Source organism: Cyprinus carpio, chromosome A21, assembly GCF_018340385.1.
Source record: "Cyprinus carpio isolate SPL01 chromosome A21, ASM1834038v1, whole genome shotgun sequence".
In the NCBI taxonomy this organism is placed as follows: Eukaryota; Metazoa; Chordata; class Actinopteri; order Cypriniformes; family Cyprinidae; genus Cyprinus; species Cyprinus carpio.
Window position 1 is genome coordinate 16,549,055 of NC_056592.1, and position 18,292 is coordinate 16,567,346.

Here is an 18,292-nt window from a genome sequence, read left to right on the forward strand (position 1 = left end):
TTCCCTGTAGCGGGTGGTGGTGGTAGGTGTCTCTTGCCAAGGGCTTCAGCCATCCTTCCGCTCTCTTCCCTGAAATGAAATGAAGTAGTGGGCTGTACCTTCCACACGATTGACATCAGGTTCCAGTACGCCCACAAGCCGTGCGAGTTATTCCGTGTATTGCAGGTGGCTGGTGGTTATGTTGCCCGCATACCGCCTCCCATGGCCGAAACTGGTATTACGACACCTGTCGGGCCGTGGCTAGTAATGCTAATGCTAATTAAGGTTGATATCTCTGCAGCACTATAACTTGACATTTTTTTAATGACATCATCGCCCTTATTTCTTCTCATTCTTTTGATGCGTGTAGGTCATTTTTTGGATATTTTTACCTCAATTTTTACACATGGCACCTTTAAAGGACCTGCTGAGATCATTTCAGTAATCATCTTGTTAACTCAGGTGAGAATGTTGACGAGCACAAGGCTGGAGATCATTATGTCAGGCTGATTGGGTTAGAATGGCAGACTTGACATGTTAAAAGGAGGGTGATGCTTGAAATCATTGTTCTTCCATTGTTAACCATGGTGACCTGCAAAGAAACGCGTGCAGCCATCATTGCGGTGCATAAAAAATGGCTTCACAGGCAAGGATATTGTGGCTACTAAGATTGCACCTAAATCAACAATTTATAGGTTCATCAAGAACTTCAAGGAAAGAGGTTCAATTCTTGTAAAGAAGGCTTCAGGGCGTCCAAGAAAGTCCAGCCAAGCGCCAGGATCGTCTCCTAAAGAGGATTCAGCTGCGGGATCGGAGTGCAACCAGTGCAGAGCTTGCTCAGGAATGGCAGCAGGCAGGTATGAGCGCATCTGCACGCACAGTGAGGCGAAGACTTTTGGAAGATGGCCTGGTGTCAAGAAGGGCAGCAAGCAAGAAGCCACTTCCCTCTAAAAAAAAACATCAGGGACAGATTGATCTTCTGCAGAAAGTATAGTGAATGGACTGCTGAGGACTGGGGCAAAAGTCATATTCTCCGATGAAGCCCCTTTCCGATTGTTTGGGGCATCTGGAAAAAAGCTTGTCCGGAGAAGAAAAGGTGAGCGCTACCATCAGTCCTGTGTCATGCCAACAGTAAAGCATCCTGACACCATTCATGTGTGGGGTTGCTTCTCATCCAAGGGAGTGGGCTCACTCACAATTCTGCCCAAAAACACAGCCATGAATAAAGAATGGTACCAAAACACCCTCCAACAGCAACTTCTTCCAACAATCCAACAACAGTTTGGTGAAGAACAATGCATTTTCCAGCACGATGGAGCACCGTGCCATAGGGCAAAAGTGATAACTAAGTGGCTCGGGGACCAGAATGTTGAAATTTTGGGTCCATGGCCTGGAAACTCCCCAGATCTTAATCCCATTGAGAACTTGTGGTCAATCCTCAAGAGGCGGGTGGACAAACAAAAACCCACTAATTCCGACAAACTCCAAGAAGTTATTATGAAAGGAATGGGTTGCTATCAGTCAGGATTTGGCCCAGAAGTTGATTGAGAGCATGCCCAGTCGAATTGCAGAGGTCCTGAAAAAGAAGGGCCAACTGCAAATACTGACTCTTTGCATAAATGTCATGTAATTGTCGATAAAAGCCTTTGAAACGTATGAAGTGCTTGTAATTATATTTTCAGTACATCACAGAAACAACTGAAACGAAGATCTAAAAGCAGTTTAGCAGCAAACTTTTTGAAAACTAATATTTATGTAATTCTCAAAACTTTTGGCCACGACTGTAAATTCCATCGTCCTGTCTTTTTTCCTCAGACTGCATCATTAACGATAATCATAAGTACCTTCTGGAATTCCTAGAGGGGTTAGCAGTGCCAGAGCGCAGTGTTAAGATTCAGGACTGGGACATATCTGGACGAGTCTATCTTGATTACATCCATGTCATTCAGACGCTGCAGGACATCCAGCAGGTATTCTTGCTGCTCAGGATAGTATGTTGTTCAACAAGAACAAAAGTTTAAGAAACTACTAATGTGATTGTCTTCTACTTTTATCTCTATATGGAAAGCCCAGGTTATGAGCTGGAGCGACTGCATACGGAGGTGACGTCGCTTTGCAGTAGAATAGAGCGCCTCCCCTGCTCCAAAGCTAAAGACCGACTTGCACAATCAGGTCCGAAAATCATTTGCTGTGTTTTGTGGGAACTTTAATACTGCAATAATGTTGATGTTATGTTCATTTCTAGCCAGTTCCATAAATTGAGGAAAGCAGTTGAAATTATGTTCCTCAGTGCCTTAAGTTTAAAACCTCATTTGATTTACAATTTGAATCCACGTAATTGATGTAGAATTCTAACACTTCATCTCTCTTGCCTTATAGAGATGGCCAAATGTGTCGCTAACATCCTTCGGGTGGTCTTGAGTCTCCAGCAAGGTGGTGAAGGCACCCCAGATCCCCGACACATCCCTCTTTGCCAGCTTGCTCCATACATTGGACGTCTACCACTGCCAGAGGACTATGCTTTAGAGGAACTCCGCAGCCTTACTCAGTCATACCTGCAAGAGTATGTTATCAGTCACTGAATATCAAGATAAGTTTCACAATCAGTTCTGCAGAAATAACATGAGTCTTGATTGGATTAACCTTCAGCACTACAATTAAATGGCTGTTTCAGGCCGTGGTTGAATTTTCGATGCATATTTAGGCACAATATTTGTGAAAAAAAAGCATTCTCTTCTGTGTTTGTGTAGGAGCTTCTTCCCCCGTTTTGTTTTTCTAGAAATGAATGTGAGTGTATTTTAATTATTAAAGTATCTCGTTGAATACACCTGTTGATTTCATCTGCCCGAGATACTTAGAGGGAAAATGACAGATTTGAGAACTTTTACATTTGTCTATTAAGTTAAAAAAAAAAAGTTACATTGTGAACTATCATCTGGTCCATTCAAAGACAAAATATAATATTGTGTTGTGTGTTTAGAGCCTAAAGTGTACTCTGGCCACCAAACAATACATAAAGACTTTAAAATGTAATCATTTTCTTTTGACTATTCTTTTTCAGTCACAATGTTTTTAAGTCTTAGTGTAACTGTGTGTATACCTTACAAGTACAGTACCATTAACTCCCCCATTCAATAACTTACAATCTATAACTTCCAAGCGTGCAAATGATAAATGTAAACTAAAAATGTCTCACAACAAGGCTTATTATTAAGTTTAGGACTTTAACATATGATTTTAAAAAATTTTTTTTTTTTTTTTTTTTTTTTAAATCTCTTGACACGAAAATATATGTCAGCATTTAAAAATATAAAAGTGTGGGTATATCTATTTTTGTATGATCAAGGTTTTAATTTGGAAGACCTTATTGTTAAAGGTTTGTCTAATGGAAAATAAATTAATTCAGTGCTATTTATCGAAGAGGTTCATAGAAATATATTTTGTTTCTAAAGTGTTCAACAATATGTGACTGGTGATTCTTATAAAACTTTAATCAAAGTCAACCTGACATCTCTTCTAAGATAGGGTTTTGCTGATGTAATTACATTACAGCATTATGTGAACCCTTCATCCTCTCAGTAGGTTTATTTTTGTTGTTTTGTTTTGTTTAATTTAGTGCTACAAATGCATCAGCCACTAGTAATGTGCTTGTTTCCTGTAATGTTTATTTTCTCAAAACATTGTTAAAGGGTTAGTTCACCCAAATATTAAAATTATGTCATTAATGACTCACCCTCATGTCGTTCCAAACCCGTAAGACCTCCGTTCATCTTCGGAACACAGTTTAAGATATTTTAGATTTAGTCCGAGAGCTTTCAGTCCCTCCATTGAGAATGTATGTACGGTATACTGTCCACGTCCAGAAAGGTAATAAAAAACATCATCAAAGTAGTCCATGTGACATCAGAGGGTCCGTTAGAATTTTTTGAAGCATCGAAAATACATTTTGGTCCAAAAATAGCACAAAACTACGACTTTATTCAGCGTTCTCTTCTCTTCCGTGTCTGTTATGACCGCGTTCACAATACTGCAGTTTAGTGATATCCGGTTCGCGAATGAATCACTCGATGTAACCGGATCTTCTTGAACCAGTTCACCAAATCGAACTGAATCGTTTGAAACGGTTCGCGTCTCCAATAAGCATTAATCCACAAATGACTTAAGCTGTTAACTTTTTTAATGTGGCTGACACTCCCTCTGAGTCAAAATAAACCAATATCCCGGAGTAATTCATTTACTCAAACAGTACACTGACTGAACTGCTGTGAAGAGAGAACTGAAGATGCCGAGCCAGATAACGAACGAAACATTGACTCGTTCTCGAGTCAAGAACCGGTTGCATAGGTTTTTCGGATCACTAGTATTGATGGGAAGTTCTGTTCTTTTCCGCGAACCGGTTCTTTCAGACAGTTCTATTCAATAAACTGGTTGAAGAAAACGGTTCACCAGTTCTTTTGCGCTCAACGTAATGACTTCATTGGCGATGACTGCCCTTGATTCAAGCCTTCGGTTTACCCGCGCTCATAACATTAGTAATCAGTTCAGAATCAATCATCAAAAGAACCAGTTCGGTTCAGACGCGCTGTGTGTCAGTCTGAATCACGCATGCGCAGTATCATCAGCGCCTCGGTTCTCGAATCGGACGCGTCCGACAGAAACGGTTCTTGACTCGAGAACGAGTCAATCATTCGTTCGTTATCTGGCTCGGCTCGATGTTCATCTTCAGTCCTCTCTTCACAGCAGTTCAGTCAGTGTACTGTTTGAGTAAATGGATTACTCCGGGATATTGGTTTATTTTGACTCAGAGGGAGTGTCAGCCACATTAAAAAAGTTAACAGCTTAAGTCATTTGTGGATTAATGCTTATTGGAGACGCGAACCGTTTCAAACGATTCAGTTCGATTTGGTGAACTGGTTCAAGAAGATCCGGTTACATCGAGTGATTCGTTCGCGAACCGGATATCACTAAACTGCAGTATTGTGAATGCGCTCATAACAGACACGGAAGAGAAGACAACGCTGAATAAAGTCGTAGTTTTTGCTATTTTTGGACCAAAATGTATTTTCGATGCTTCAAAAAATTCTAACAGACCCTCTGATGTCACATGGACTACTTTGATGATGTTTTTATTACCTTTCTGGACGTGGACAGTATACCGTACATACATTCTCAATGGATGGACTGAAAGCTCTCGGACTAAATCTAAAATATCTTAAACTGTATTCCGAAGACGAACGGAGGTCTCACGGGTTTGGAACGACATGAGGGTGAGTCATTAATGACATAATTTTAAAAATATCTTTAAAACAACCTTTAACATTAAGTAGATTATGTTTCTGGTAATTAAGATTCTTTGAATGGGTGTTTGAGGCTGTCTGATTACTGCTGTGCATTAATGTGCTTAATTATTTTTGAAAACTCTGAATAAAATAATTTTCAATTAGAATATTATGTTTAGATAGATAGATAGATAGATAGATAGATGGTAGATAGTGAGGTCCAAAACTCTGAGACAGATGTAAAAATACATAATTTCTTAATATTTATGTCTTTGAGTGATACTTTTAATGACAAACACACGAGCAGACATGCCGGTGACTCACGTTTACACACTCGACACTATAATACTATACTTCAAAATCGTTTTCGTAGTATTTTCTTAAGTACTCTTGTCTCGTAACTACCACAACGCTCTCACTTTACCATATGACACATCTTTCTCTTGAGCTCGAGTAACAGTAGCCTACTCCATATCTAGTACTGACATTCTTCGTCATCACTACTGTAACTAGCGCGTGACACTTCTCTATCGCCTCGCGAGTTGCGCGTGGATCTTGCGCTGCCTGGTAACAAAACGGTACTGAACTATGGGAATACCTGAGAAATGCTGCATCTGCCTTTATAAGACCACAGAAGAGATTTTATTCGTCTTTCACGCCACAAAATGAATCCAAGTGTCATTTTGGCTTCTCTTCATTTGTTCATCACCAGTGGTTTTATTTCAGGTAAGACTACGCTCACTTTTCATATTTCGTAGTTACATTTATTTATAGAACCAACTATATTTATTTATTTATTTATTTTTTACTCATGCTGGCTATATGTGTTTCTGTGTATTTATTTATTTTTTAATTGCAAATTTTGGCCCCAGAATTATGATTTTGTGTTTTGGTGTGTTTGTTTGGTTATTTGGTAGATATAGACATATTAATGTGAATTTTTAAATTTTACACTTGATGAAGATGAAAATTCTAAATTAAGCTGATCTCGAAATCAGTTTTCACATGAACATCCCTCCAAGAGATTCTGAGATTGACATGTCCCACACTAATCTGGACCATCTGTGGATTCAACCCTAAAGACAACAGTGAACAGATGACAACACTGATCTATAACTTACAATTTGTGTTGTATTCTCATCAGCCTGATATGTTGTTCAAGAGAACTGACCCAAATAATTAGTTTATAATACCATAGAGGCATGTAGACAAAGACCAGCAGTCCCAGGAATACCCATAATTGATTACATTCCCTTTGGAGTATTATTTATTTTTAATTTATTTCCCAAATTATTATCAATTATGTGGTTTGTGTGTATTAGTGTCTGAATTTATGAAGAAATTGTAATTTACACACTTGACTTTGAGCAATTTTTCTTATTCTCAAGTCCACACATTTTCTTTTTCTTTCTTTCTTTCTTTCTTTCTTTCATTAATATAATGAATGTACTATTATATTTGCTATCTTAAAAAATTATTTTTATATGTGGAAACTACCTTAATAGTTACTATATATGACCCACAAATTCCATATACATTTTTGCATTTTGTCTAAAGAAGCATCTTTAATACCAGTGTTTTTGCTTACAAGAATTTGAATACTTTCTGCACATTTGCTCAGCTCATGCTGCAGGACAGCAGCGCAGCCAGCTGGATCTCACGCATCTTTTTCACACCACAGTCTCCATTTTTATCTTTCATTAGAGCGCTATTTTGTCTGGCACTTGGAGTGAAATGATTCGCTGGTGAAAGTGCTGACCACACTCATCCTCAGGGACCTGGAGAAAGTAATTGAGTAAACGTGCTTGTTCACAAGAGTTCCACTGCTGCACTTGGTGTGGCCATAGTTCAACTAAATATATGTTGCAGTTTGAAAGGTTATTGTAGCTCTCCTGTTTCTGTCCCTAATGGTGTTATTCTTGTTTATTTGTTCTAGTCAAATCCAGTTGTCATAAATAATCAGGGCATTTGAGAAATCAGAACGGAATAATTTCACTTTCTTCATCAAACAAAAATAAAGTAAAATTGTTTGTGGTTTGACTGTAATTGTTCAGAATTATTATTTTTCAGAGGGGAACCATTACTGACTTCATAGCGTGCTGAAGGTCTGATGGGCTTATTGCCATAGAAAAATGAACAAATGCCTCAAAAGTCAAGTGCTCATTTTTCATCAGCTCTGGACACACTAATCTATCATCACAAGCCACCAAGCTTATTAAGGACATGAGAATAGCAGTTTTACTGAACATACTCAAGGAACCAGCTGACTTTGTGTCTTAATGGATTAATCAATGTAATTAATACAAATCAGCCAAATGTAAATCCACTCTCTAATTTTTCTCTTCCTTTTCGACAGTCTGTTTGTGTGCTCAGGGTAGATATCCATTCAAACTGCTGAATGATTTATTTGTGAATTACACCAATGCATTGAGGCCTGTGGAGGACACGGACAACATCATTAATGTCACCTTACAGATCACTCTCTCCCAGATCATCGACATGGTAATGACTCACAGTCAGTCAATCATACATTCATTCTCAGTCTCATTTTCTCTGATGATTTTTGGGCTCATTTTGCTGCTTTGCCCTAGCTTTGCCCTTTTGAGTTCTGCTATAATGTTTTCAGTGTGGGGAGGACGGACATTACAAAAGAAACTGCTCAAGGTCCCCCAGTCCATTTACAAGTCCCCCTGCAAATACTGTGACCAAAATGGAGCCCCAAAGTCAAAATCTCTCAGAGCAAGCAGAGCAAAGTCCATTCATTGTACATGTAAGCAGAGCTGAGAGTCGAGGGCCCAGTTTAATGATCTTGCTGACTGTTGATGGCATACCTGTTAATGCAGTTATAGACACGGGTGCTGAGGCCACAATCATGTCTGAAGAAACATATAGCAAATTACCCGATAAATCACCTGCAGGACTGAAAAAGGTGCGTCTCCGAAATGCAGAAACTGGAAGGGAGATGTCAGCAAAAGGTGGAGTACAAGTGGAATTCAGAATTGGCACAAAAGTATTGGAGTGGATAGTTTGCATTGCACCAATTCATGATGCCCTGCTCCTGGGTTTAGATTTCTTAAAAGCTGCCGATTTGACCATTCATGCCTCTGGCAAAGTTTTCATGGGCTCAGAACTCATCCCAGCCTATCTGTAGGCAAGGGGCCAGACTACGCCATATCGAGGGTGATGTTAGAAAGTGATTTCACTGTGCCGCCAGAGTGTGAATGTTTAGTTTGGGGTGTGATAGACGACCCAAAACCAGAACTCCCTGCTGTTCTAGAGCCTGTTAGCCTGGCTGATGGAGTGTCTTCAGGCAGTATCATGATTAACATGGAACAAAGGATTCCGGTCAGGCTAAGCAACATCACAGCTTCTAGTAGACCCTTATCAAGGGGAGTCTGTTTGGGGGTGCTCATCGAAGCATATCCTGATGCTCAAGAGGAGGGAGAGAGAGCATATACAGATCCAGTTGAGGTACAGTTTTATGCAAAAGGTGGGGACTCAGTGCTACAAGACCCTAACAGTGAGCCTCCGGATGAGCGCAATGTAATGAGGGTGTCGTCACCAAACCCCCTTGACCTTCCAGAGCACCTCAGACAGTTGTTCACATCTGCAAGCAAAACACTCACGGAACATCAACAAAAGATGTTAATAGCTCTACTGAATGAACACCAAGAAATTTTTGCAGCAACTGATGATGATCTCGGGAAGTTCTCTGCTCTGCAGCACAGCATTGATACAGGAATGGCTAAACCTGTTCGACAGCCAGTGCGACGTACCCCTTTAGGATTCTGGAATGAGGAGGAAACACATCTAAAAAAAATGCTTGAAGCAGGTATTGTGAACCCCTCAAGCTCTGAATGGGCATCCCCTATCATCCTCGTAAGGAAGAAAGATGGCGGGGTCCACTGGTGTGTAGATAATCGCCAGCTTTATGATCTTACCATTAAGGATGTGTATCCCCTACCAAAAATAGAGGAATGCCTGGATGTGCTGGGTGGCGCAAAGACAAAAGACATTCTCGACACTTGACCTTCAGTCAGGATACTGGCAGATTGAAATGAATAAAAAAGACAGATCCAAGACTGCTTTCGTGACAAGGTATAGATTATATGAGTACACCAGGATGCCATTAGCCATATGTCCTGTAGGGCACTGGATGAAGGACCTTGTGACTGTTATCAAACAGGAAAAGAGCTGGATAGCTTGCCATACAAGGGCTGTCCGTTCTGTCAAAAGCTGCACCATTAATGGGCCAGATTCGAGGAAGATGTTGATGATGTTATCCCCTTGGTGTTAAGATGCACACACTCCGTTAATTGTCAGAATGAGAGCAGTTGCACTAACACATCCAGTCATGTTAAGTAGGTGCTGACAACCCACACTTTAGTGCAGCAGACTGCAAGATCCTCCAGCGGACAGTGAACACAGCAGCAAAGATCATCGATGCCCCTCTCCCCTCCATCCTGGACATTTTCCTTACATGATGCTCCAGCAAAGCCAACAGTATCGTGAAGGACCCCACCCATCCCTCCAACAGTCTCTTCCAGCTCCTACCATCAGGAAGACGGTACCGGAGCATCAGAGCCCGCTCCGCCAGACTGCTCAACAGCTTTTCCCCCCTGGCTGTGAGAGCCCTGAACTCAAACCACCCCGCCCTCCTCTGAAACCCACACAAACCCCATACCTCCTGAAACATGGTCCATTTCACCTCCTCCACCCCCACACACCCCCAACCTTACCACATCACAGAAAAACGGTCTGAAACATTATTATTTTGTGCAATTCTCCTCTATGCGCACTAGACACTTTTCATACACACTCTTGTGTTTACATAATCCCACAAAAGACTCAAAGATGTGTTTACATGCTCATGCACTACAAATCATCTTGCACTGTTCCCCAGCCAGCCGCTTGACTTACGATGTACGATGTACAGTATTAAGTGAAGCATTCATATAGTCTATATATTTTTCCTTTTCAGTCTATGTATAGGTACACATTTATATATAGTATATTCATATTCAAAAATCTGTCAGTAGGTTAGTTGTGTATAGGTACATCGTTTATGTGTAGCATATGTATAGTTGTTTGTATTTTCCTTTTTTGTTTTAGTTTATGTTTAGGTAAACATTTATATATAGTATTTAAAGTCAAAATCAGTCAGTAGGTTAGTTGTGTATAGATTTATTCTGTTTTACTTCATTGTTGTATGTCTGTATTTATGTAGCACTGTGGTCCTGTGAGGCACGACATTTTATTCCACTGTATGTCCACACATGTAGCGGAATGACAATAAAACTTGAACTTAAACTTGAACTTTGAGAGCTCACTGTTCAATGAAGTTTGTCGCCTGTTACAAGTCACCAAGACCCAGACCACACCGTACCATCCAGCATCAGACGGACAAGTGGAAAGATTCAATAGAACATTATTGCAGATGATACGATGTTACGTGGATCAAATTCAGCGGAATTGGGATGAACATCTTCCCCTACTCACTGCAGCATACAGGAGAACTGTGCATTCAGTGACAAGTTTCACAACCAATTCAGCTGATGCTGGGGCGAGAAGTTTTCCAGCCACATGACATTTGGCTAAGGACAGCTGAAGTTACCAGGGAAGATAGAGAAACACCTGAGATTGTTCATGAACTGCAAGCTAACCTGCAAATTACTCATCAAGTAGCGCATCAGAACTTACACTTTACTCAGATTCACCAAAAGAAGGTCTATGACTTATGAGCTAGAGAGAAGTCCTACCAAGTGGGTGATCTTGTTTTAGTGATGGTCAGTAGCAGGAAAAAGGGGTACAGTCCAAAACTTCAAGCTCCATGGCAGGGGCCATTTGTTTTGTCACAGAATGCCTTGGACCAGTGCTCTACCGATTCAGAGACAGACGAAGTGAGAGAGTACTGCATCATGATCATTTACAACCCTATCTAACTGATCACATCCTTACCTGGATGCAGCGGATGCAACGGAAATACACTGGCACTGAGGAAGGCTTTTTGGTTCCAAAAACTACCCAGAAACATGTAGTCACTGCGACAGAAGTCTCAAATCCTTCATCCTCCGACAACTCTTTGTCAAAAGAGCCTCAGACTCTTCTCACAATGGATTCTAACAGTGATCCAGATCCCTGTGGAAAAGAGGGGACGAAGACAAAAAGGGGGGACTTGTTCGGGTCCCAAGTCGTTATATGGACTAACAAGAAAAAAAAGAAAAAGAAAAGTAACTATTTACCCTCAGTAGTGCAAAGGGGACTCTGCCAAGCTAAAAAAGCTTGTAATAAGAGTGTAATAATCCTGCAACGGATTATCTTTGTTGTGTGCTTCTCTTCACACCTCCACGGACACTGATAGACTAACGTTACAGATGAGAGCACAACAAAACTACCTCAAAAGTAGTTTTCGTAGTGTTTTCTTAGGACTCTTGTCTCATAACTACCACAACGCTCTCACTTTACCATATGACACATCTTTCTCTTCTCATTTTTCTCTAATAGTGAGAGTTCTTCCTTAAAAGTGTTACCAAAAAACTATGGTTTTGCCTGTAGTGTCTAGGCTTAAATATTTTAAAACACACGTTAAGAAATGTAATTTTTGCAAGTGTGTTGGATCCATATATATATATATATATATATATATATAATATAATATATATATATATATATATATATATATATATATATATATATATATATATAAAATGCTATTTATAACAGATATTTTGATTTAATGATTTTAAAATGCAAGCTTGTACAATCAAGTCAATATTTTCCTTACACCTTGAATACACATGGAAGCACCTTGTATAGTATATCATTGTCATGATCATGTTTTGTAAACAAAAGGCCAAAATAAACTGAATGTCATTGGTCCTATCTAACCGCTGGTGTTTCAGCGCAGTCAGAGTATGGTGTCAGAGCATGTTCAGTAAAAATGAGCTCTCTGATTAGATTCCATGTGCGTTGCCCTTCCCAGAGAAGGATGATTTCGTTTGCTAACACTTGTGCCACTGTGTCTGTGGTTTTGTTGCAACGAAAAAGACAAAACTTAGACCTTCCCTTGTTACAGGGTTGCAGATTAATGAAATCAAATTTAAAACATCTTATAGCCTTGGATGGATTTGGTCCATTCAAGATATTGCAATCAGATTAATCTAAATTCTGGACATGTTAATTTTTCTCATCAAAGATTTTTGCACAAATAGAAGATAAGTTCTTTTCTCATTAGTTTGATCATTCCTTTCATTTTCCTTTCCTAAGAGTTTTTGCTTCTAACCACCTTCTGTTTTCTCTTTCCCCAACACTAATTGTGCTTCCAACTTCTTTCTGTGTACGCATTCCCTCTTTCTACATTCTGATCATTCTACTTATTCTTCTACAACTTTCTTTCTTCTTCTAAATGCTGAATCATCATGAGATTAAATGCCATTTCTGGCCATTGTAATATAATATATTATAAGGTTGTTATAATATAAATTATATTACATTAAAAGTAGGATAAATTAAAATACTTTTATTACTGGTCTCTGGAGGGCCTCCTGAGCAAATTGTTTAGAATCTTGCAGATCTTATTGAAGATACACTGTTGATTTGGCCCTGTAACTACAGCAGTCCTGACGTGCATTGTGTGCACAGCAGCAGGCCAAACTGGAAACCAGTGAACATTTAATGAACTGCAAGCACATACTGAGAGCATGGGTCGAATCATTGCTCAGTTTGAAGATTTTTGTGACTACAATATGGGATTGGACACAATTTTCTTTTGTTTCTGAGCTGAGATTTCACTAGGTGCATTCTTTTGAGAATCTATTTGAATGTGAGAAAGTTTGGGGGTTGGGCAAACCCAGAGCAAATGCAAAGTACGCATGTTTTAGATTTATGGTCTCTTCATATTTGTCTGTCTTCTCAAAGACAAAAACTGAGAATCATACAAGTGTGTAGTAATTTTTGTAAAATCTAAAATAAAACCAAGCTATAAGCTGTATATTAAGTCTGAACTTTGAGCAGTGTTGTTGAGCCAAATATTGTGAGATCAGAGATTTTACTACTATTGAGTGATTTTCAATACATTTAATTTGATTAATTTGACTGTTTGACTATTTCTCCCTCAGGAGAAGTTGTGGATGTCCTCTGAATGGGTTTAACCCTCAGGGTTGGCTACAAGCCTCTCAATAGCATCAAAATTATTGTTAATTGCATTACAGTTTTAGATTATGAATTTCTAATGTCTCCTCCTTTATTCACAGTCACTGGGACTTCTGCATGGCAGCAGTATTTATCGGGGACTGAGACATAATTTTTTGCCTGATTAGAGTTTCTTTTTAGATTCTCTATTCAACTTCACTTTGACGAACAGAGCATTATATACAAATAAGTGGCAGTAACAGATACAATAAAGGTAGACAGTGTTAAGAGTTATAAGTATTCATAAGTAGTCCTGAGGTACTAATATGATTATTTGGGTAGAGTGGAGTCTAAAATGATGGCAGTGTGGCAAACACGTGATGAGCAGGGTGAGTGCGGTCCTTGATGATGCTGCGAGCCTTTCTCAAGCAGCGAGTCTGATAGATGTCCTGTAAGGCTGGGAGTTTATGTCCAATGATGAACTCTGCAGTTCTAACCACTTGCTGAAGAGCTTTGTGGTGTTTTAAGTGAGCTACACCCTGCATGCTCATAACAAAAATGTCCTTTTTCCTAAACCACAGAGCTACACCGTGTTAAGTCAGCGACAGTCAGAAATCTGAAGCCCTTAATGGTGTTCCCCATGGTTCATCGATTGGTGCTTCAGTATGATCTGTCCTGAACACAGATTTGTGGAAATACCACTACACATTAATCTACTTAAAAAATGATTTCAGAAGAGATCAGAATAAATCAAATTTAGCAATTTATTATTTGTCAGGTAAAATTGTATCATGCCAATTACATAATGAAACAATTAGAAACCAATTTAGAAAAGATAATGCAATTGTGAATCACACTGTAGTCGGTGGCAAACCGCTCCTGTACATAGACACTGTAGCCATATGGGAAAACAGCCAAGAGTTCCACACAGGAGACAAACAAATTTAACATAGTCACACATGTTACAGTTATCCTAATTTAAGACACAGTCTAAAATGCATAGCAAAGCTCTCAGGTGTTTTAGAGAATAAACTTAACTAGCTTATGTGCACATGTAGTAGCTAAAACTACTATACAGTGTGCTCTATGGGCACAATGTGTTTAACACAGTTACATTTTTAAATCATACCTGACAGCAAAGAGACACACAGCAGCGAGAGTTCTGGTGCTGAGCTCCAGAGACTCTCACACACTGCATGGGGGTTTTTCTGACTACAGAATCCCCCTGCAATGTTTTGTCACTTCACTTATATACTCAGACCAGACAACAAAGAAACACAAAGCCCTTTTGGTGTGTTAAGTTTTCGTGTCCCCAGGGTCACACCTGGCTTAAAGATAGTTAGATAGTTAGACACAGACCCCTAAAGGGGACCCACCCCCTCCTCAGCAGAACACAATTCTACAAAAGTTTTCAATCTTTCTTATAATACAAGTGACTACTGTGAAATTGAGACCAATTTACCAATCGCACAAAGACCTTTAAAATGACACCAAACATGAAAAGTTTACGATCATGAATCCTGAAGATATAGTAAATGTTTTATGTGAGCATAGCAAAAGGTCAAAGTCATCAATCAAAAGTCAGGGGCGTAGGAATGAGTTTAACATTGGGGGGGACACATATCGGAAATCTGACAGATCCGTTAATGATTGCTATTAATATGCTGTATTAATCTAAGTTAATAAAAATACAGCTGTTCATTGTTTGTTCATGTTACTTCACAGTTTATTAACTATGTTAACAAATACAACTTTTGATTTCAATAATATAGGCTTTTAGTAGCCTAAATATTGAAATTAACACTAACAATGCTGTAGAAGTGCATGTTATTAATAGTAAATGTTAACTAATGTAGTTAACTAGAGTTTAATAAATGGAACATTATTCTAAAGTGTTACATATTTTTTATTCACCGATTCTCGTGAGTTCAGTGTTGGACAGATCAGTTGTTTTAACCATTCATTAAAGTGAATCGGTTGAAATGAGTCATTAGTTCGCGAAACATGTCATTAGCGGACTATGGTACGCGTTGTGTGACTATCCCGGCAGTTTAGGAAATCGCACAAGATTTGTGTCAACACAGAAAACATTTAATCACTGGATAGGTTTTTTTGTTTATTGAAATTATAATTTATGTCAGCTGAATGTGCGGAACGCTTTTCAGAGAAGATAAGGCAACGTTTTTTGCACAATTGTCACACCCCGCAGTAATTCAGTAGAAAAAAATATCTAAATGCTCCACGTGAAACTTCGGTCTTCCGACCTTTTACAATCATGTCAACTGATTTTGATTAATATGCGCGAGGGAATAGAGAACAAGACATTGCTCGCGCTTGTTTTTTTTAACTTAAAGACGGTGAGAGAGTGCGCGTGCGGCTGGGGTTCTCTCTTTGCTGCTGCTAGCTATTATATGCGCCCTGCCAAGCTCAGCAGTCATTCTATTTCGATCAAATAAGGCTTTGGTGGCAGTCAATTTTTTATTTTTATTTTTTTAATCACACAGATTAAATTTAAGGAGCATTTGCGACCAAAATGGTTGCAATTTCGAGCCTTGTACAATCTTAAATACTGTTTTTAGTGTCAAATCGCTTTTGTCCATTACGTTACTGGAAAGTGCGCCATATTTTTGCCAGCCAGCGTTGGCTAGTAACGTTAATAGTAACAACGTTTACCTAGCAAGATACTAGTTAGATGTTGAATCACAACATCAGCTTAACATCAATAAGTCTAACGTTAGACAGAAAATATAATTATCCTCCAGGACAAAATTATTACCAACTCACATTTCCTTTCTTTCTTTTCTTCCCCATGATAAAGAACTTAAACTGAGCTGCTGCTGTCTTTTCATCTTAACATCTATGTCGCCACTTGGCAGCTGCAAAACTCCTGCTTCCCAAACAGCCTGAGCCGTTGAGGGGGCGGGCCGGTGACAAGACGCTGTGTTGCGCTTTCAAAATAGAAGCATGCGAGTTAAAGATTTCAAAATCAAATTAATTTTTTCTGTGAGTTGTTCCAGCTGATTTCTTAAGTCTGTGACTGTTCTCCTATCCTCACGTGCTGCTGCTTCAACGGAATCGACCCGGTCCTGTGTCTGCTTTGCTGCGTTAGCTAGCTTTTCAACTTCTGCTTTTAGCTCTTTTACAGAGTTGTTGGTCATTTGTATATCCAAATGTAGATCACGGAGTGCTAGGGTCAGTACATAGTCTATTGTGTCTTCTTTACTGTATATGTTTTTTTACTGAGTGGGAATAGTATGATCAGCATGATATATCTTGTTAGAACTGACCCCAAGCTCGACATTCCTACGTATTTTTTCCTTCATAATTTGTCATTTTCTGATATTGTGTACACTTCAGTGACAATTCCCAAAATGCTGTCAGTGTTCCTGGCTGATGACAAAACAATTTCTAAGGCAGGATGCCTCAAACAGAACAACATTTCTCTCTCTTTTTTCAACTGGAGTGACAGGGCGTGCTTTGTTGACCGTGATGGCTTTTGACTGGTACATTGCAATCTGTAACCCCCCTGCGGTGCATACTATCATGACCAGGCAGTATTGTATTCTTTTGATATTTGCTTCTTGGGGATTTGGGGCCTTTATGGTGCTGCCTACAACTATTTGGGCTACTCAGCTCCCTTATTGCAGACCTAATATTGTTAGGCACATGTTCTGCAGTCATTTCTCTGTAGTGAGCCTTAGTATTTACACCACCAGGAATGGCTTTTGGTCCCTTACAAATGCCCTTATTGCAATTTATAGAATGTTCCTTATCATCCTAATTTAGTATGTTTGTACTGGCAAAGCTATGAGAAAAATTAGCATGGCACAGCAGCTCAAAGTTGCGGCCACTTCTGTGTCCCACCTGACAGTGGTGTGTATCTCGTATATTTCAGCCTCCTTTGTGTATATCTCATATCGTGTAGATAAATTTGACCCAGATGTTCGTATAGTCATTGCTGTACTGCACTCTGTGCTGAAACCTCTGCTGAATCCCATCATTTACAGCTTGAGGAATAAAGAACTACAAGATGCAATGAAGAGAGCATTTTGTAGATGCACTATAGCCTAAAAAACCAAAAAAAAAAAAGCACCCAATTTATCCCATTAAAAATCTGTTATTTGTAAAATCAATTCAATTTATTAAGTTAACATTATGAACATGGTTCAAATATGACTAGCTGTGGAATAAGCAAGATTAAATTAGTTACAATGTATGAAATTCAAGATTTAGTGATGATGAATGTATAAACCTGGTTTTGTGTATTTAAAACACATTAAGTCTAGTACTCTTACAGAAATCTTATTCTTGGCTTATTTATGGCTGTTAAATATAATAATAATAATTCATTACATTTATATAGAGCTTTTCTGCTTTTCTAAGCAGTCAAAGCACTTTATATTGTGAGGGGGTATGCCCGCCACACACCAGCTTAATGGTGGAGAGGAGACAGAGTTTCATATGCATATTAAAGGGGACTGCAACGATCACTTATTCGTGTACATTTTATGGAGCTAATTGCAAAATTTTAGGGGTGCTGAGTTGTCATCTCAGTCTATAGTCCCCCTAAAAATGGCCTAGCAACGCCCATGCTTTAGATTATTAAATGGTTCTTCACATTAAGAAAAAAGTGTTTCTTTTATGAACTGTTCATTGAAAGTTTCTTAGTGAAATCCAAAATGGCTCTTCACTGAAAACAGAAGAAAACATTGTGAATTTGCATAAACTGTTGTTAATGCCAATTATTTTTTTTCTGTTAGTGCATATACTTTAAAGATTAAAGCATCAAGATGTAGCATAAAACTGCATACAGACCATGGTAAATCACCACCAATGTGCAGCATTATTGCAAGTTGCACACTGTAGAATAAATCTTATGGAATAAATAGATTTTTGATTTTACT

General features: G+C 39.0%; 2 protein-coding genes across 2 annotated transcripts in view; both read left to right on the forward strand.

The window, feature by feature from the left end:
* The window catches only part of nup98 (nucleoporin 98 and 96 precursor), a 29,770-nt gene extending 26,768 nt beyond the window's left edge, over positions 1-3,002 (forward strand). The window contains 3 exon segments of the mRNA XM_042711069.1: positions 1,795-1,949; positions 2,040-2,151; positions 2,359-3,002. Coding sequence (XP_042567003.1) covers positions 1,795-1,949; positions 2,040-2,151; positions 2,359-2,561 — 470 coding nt within the window. The 3' untranslated portion in view covers positions 2,562-3,002.
* A 10,766-nt stretch (positions 3,003-13,768) lies between these two features.
* or6at1 (odorant receptor, family 6, subfamily AT, member 1) lies at positions 13,769-17,459 on the forward strand. Its single transcript, XM_042711508.1, is given in 3 exon segments — positions 13,769-13,777; positions 16,580-16,819; positions 16,821-17,459. Coding segments are annotated over 3 exon segments (888 nt in total).
* The last annotated feature ends 833 nt before the right edge of the window (positions 17,460-18,292 follow it).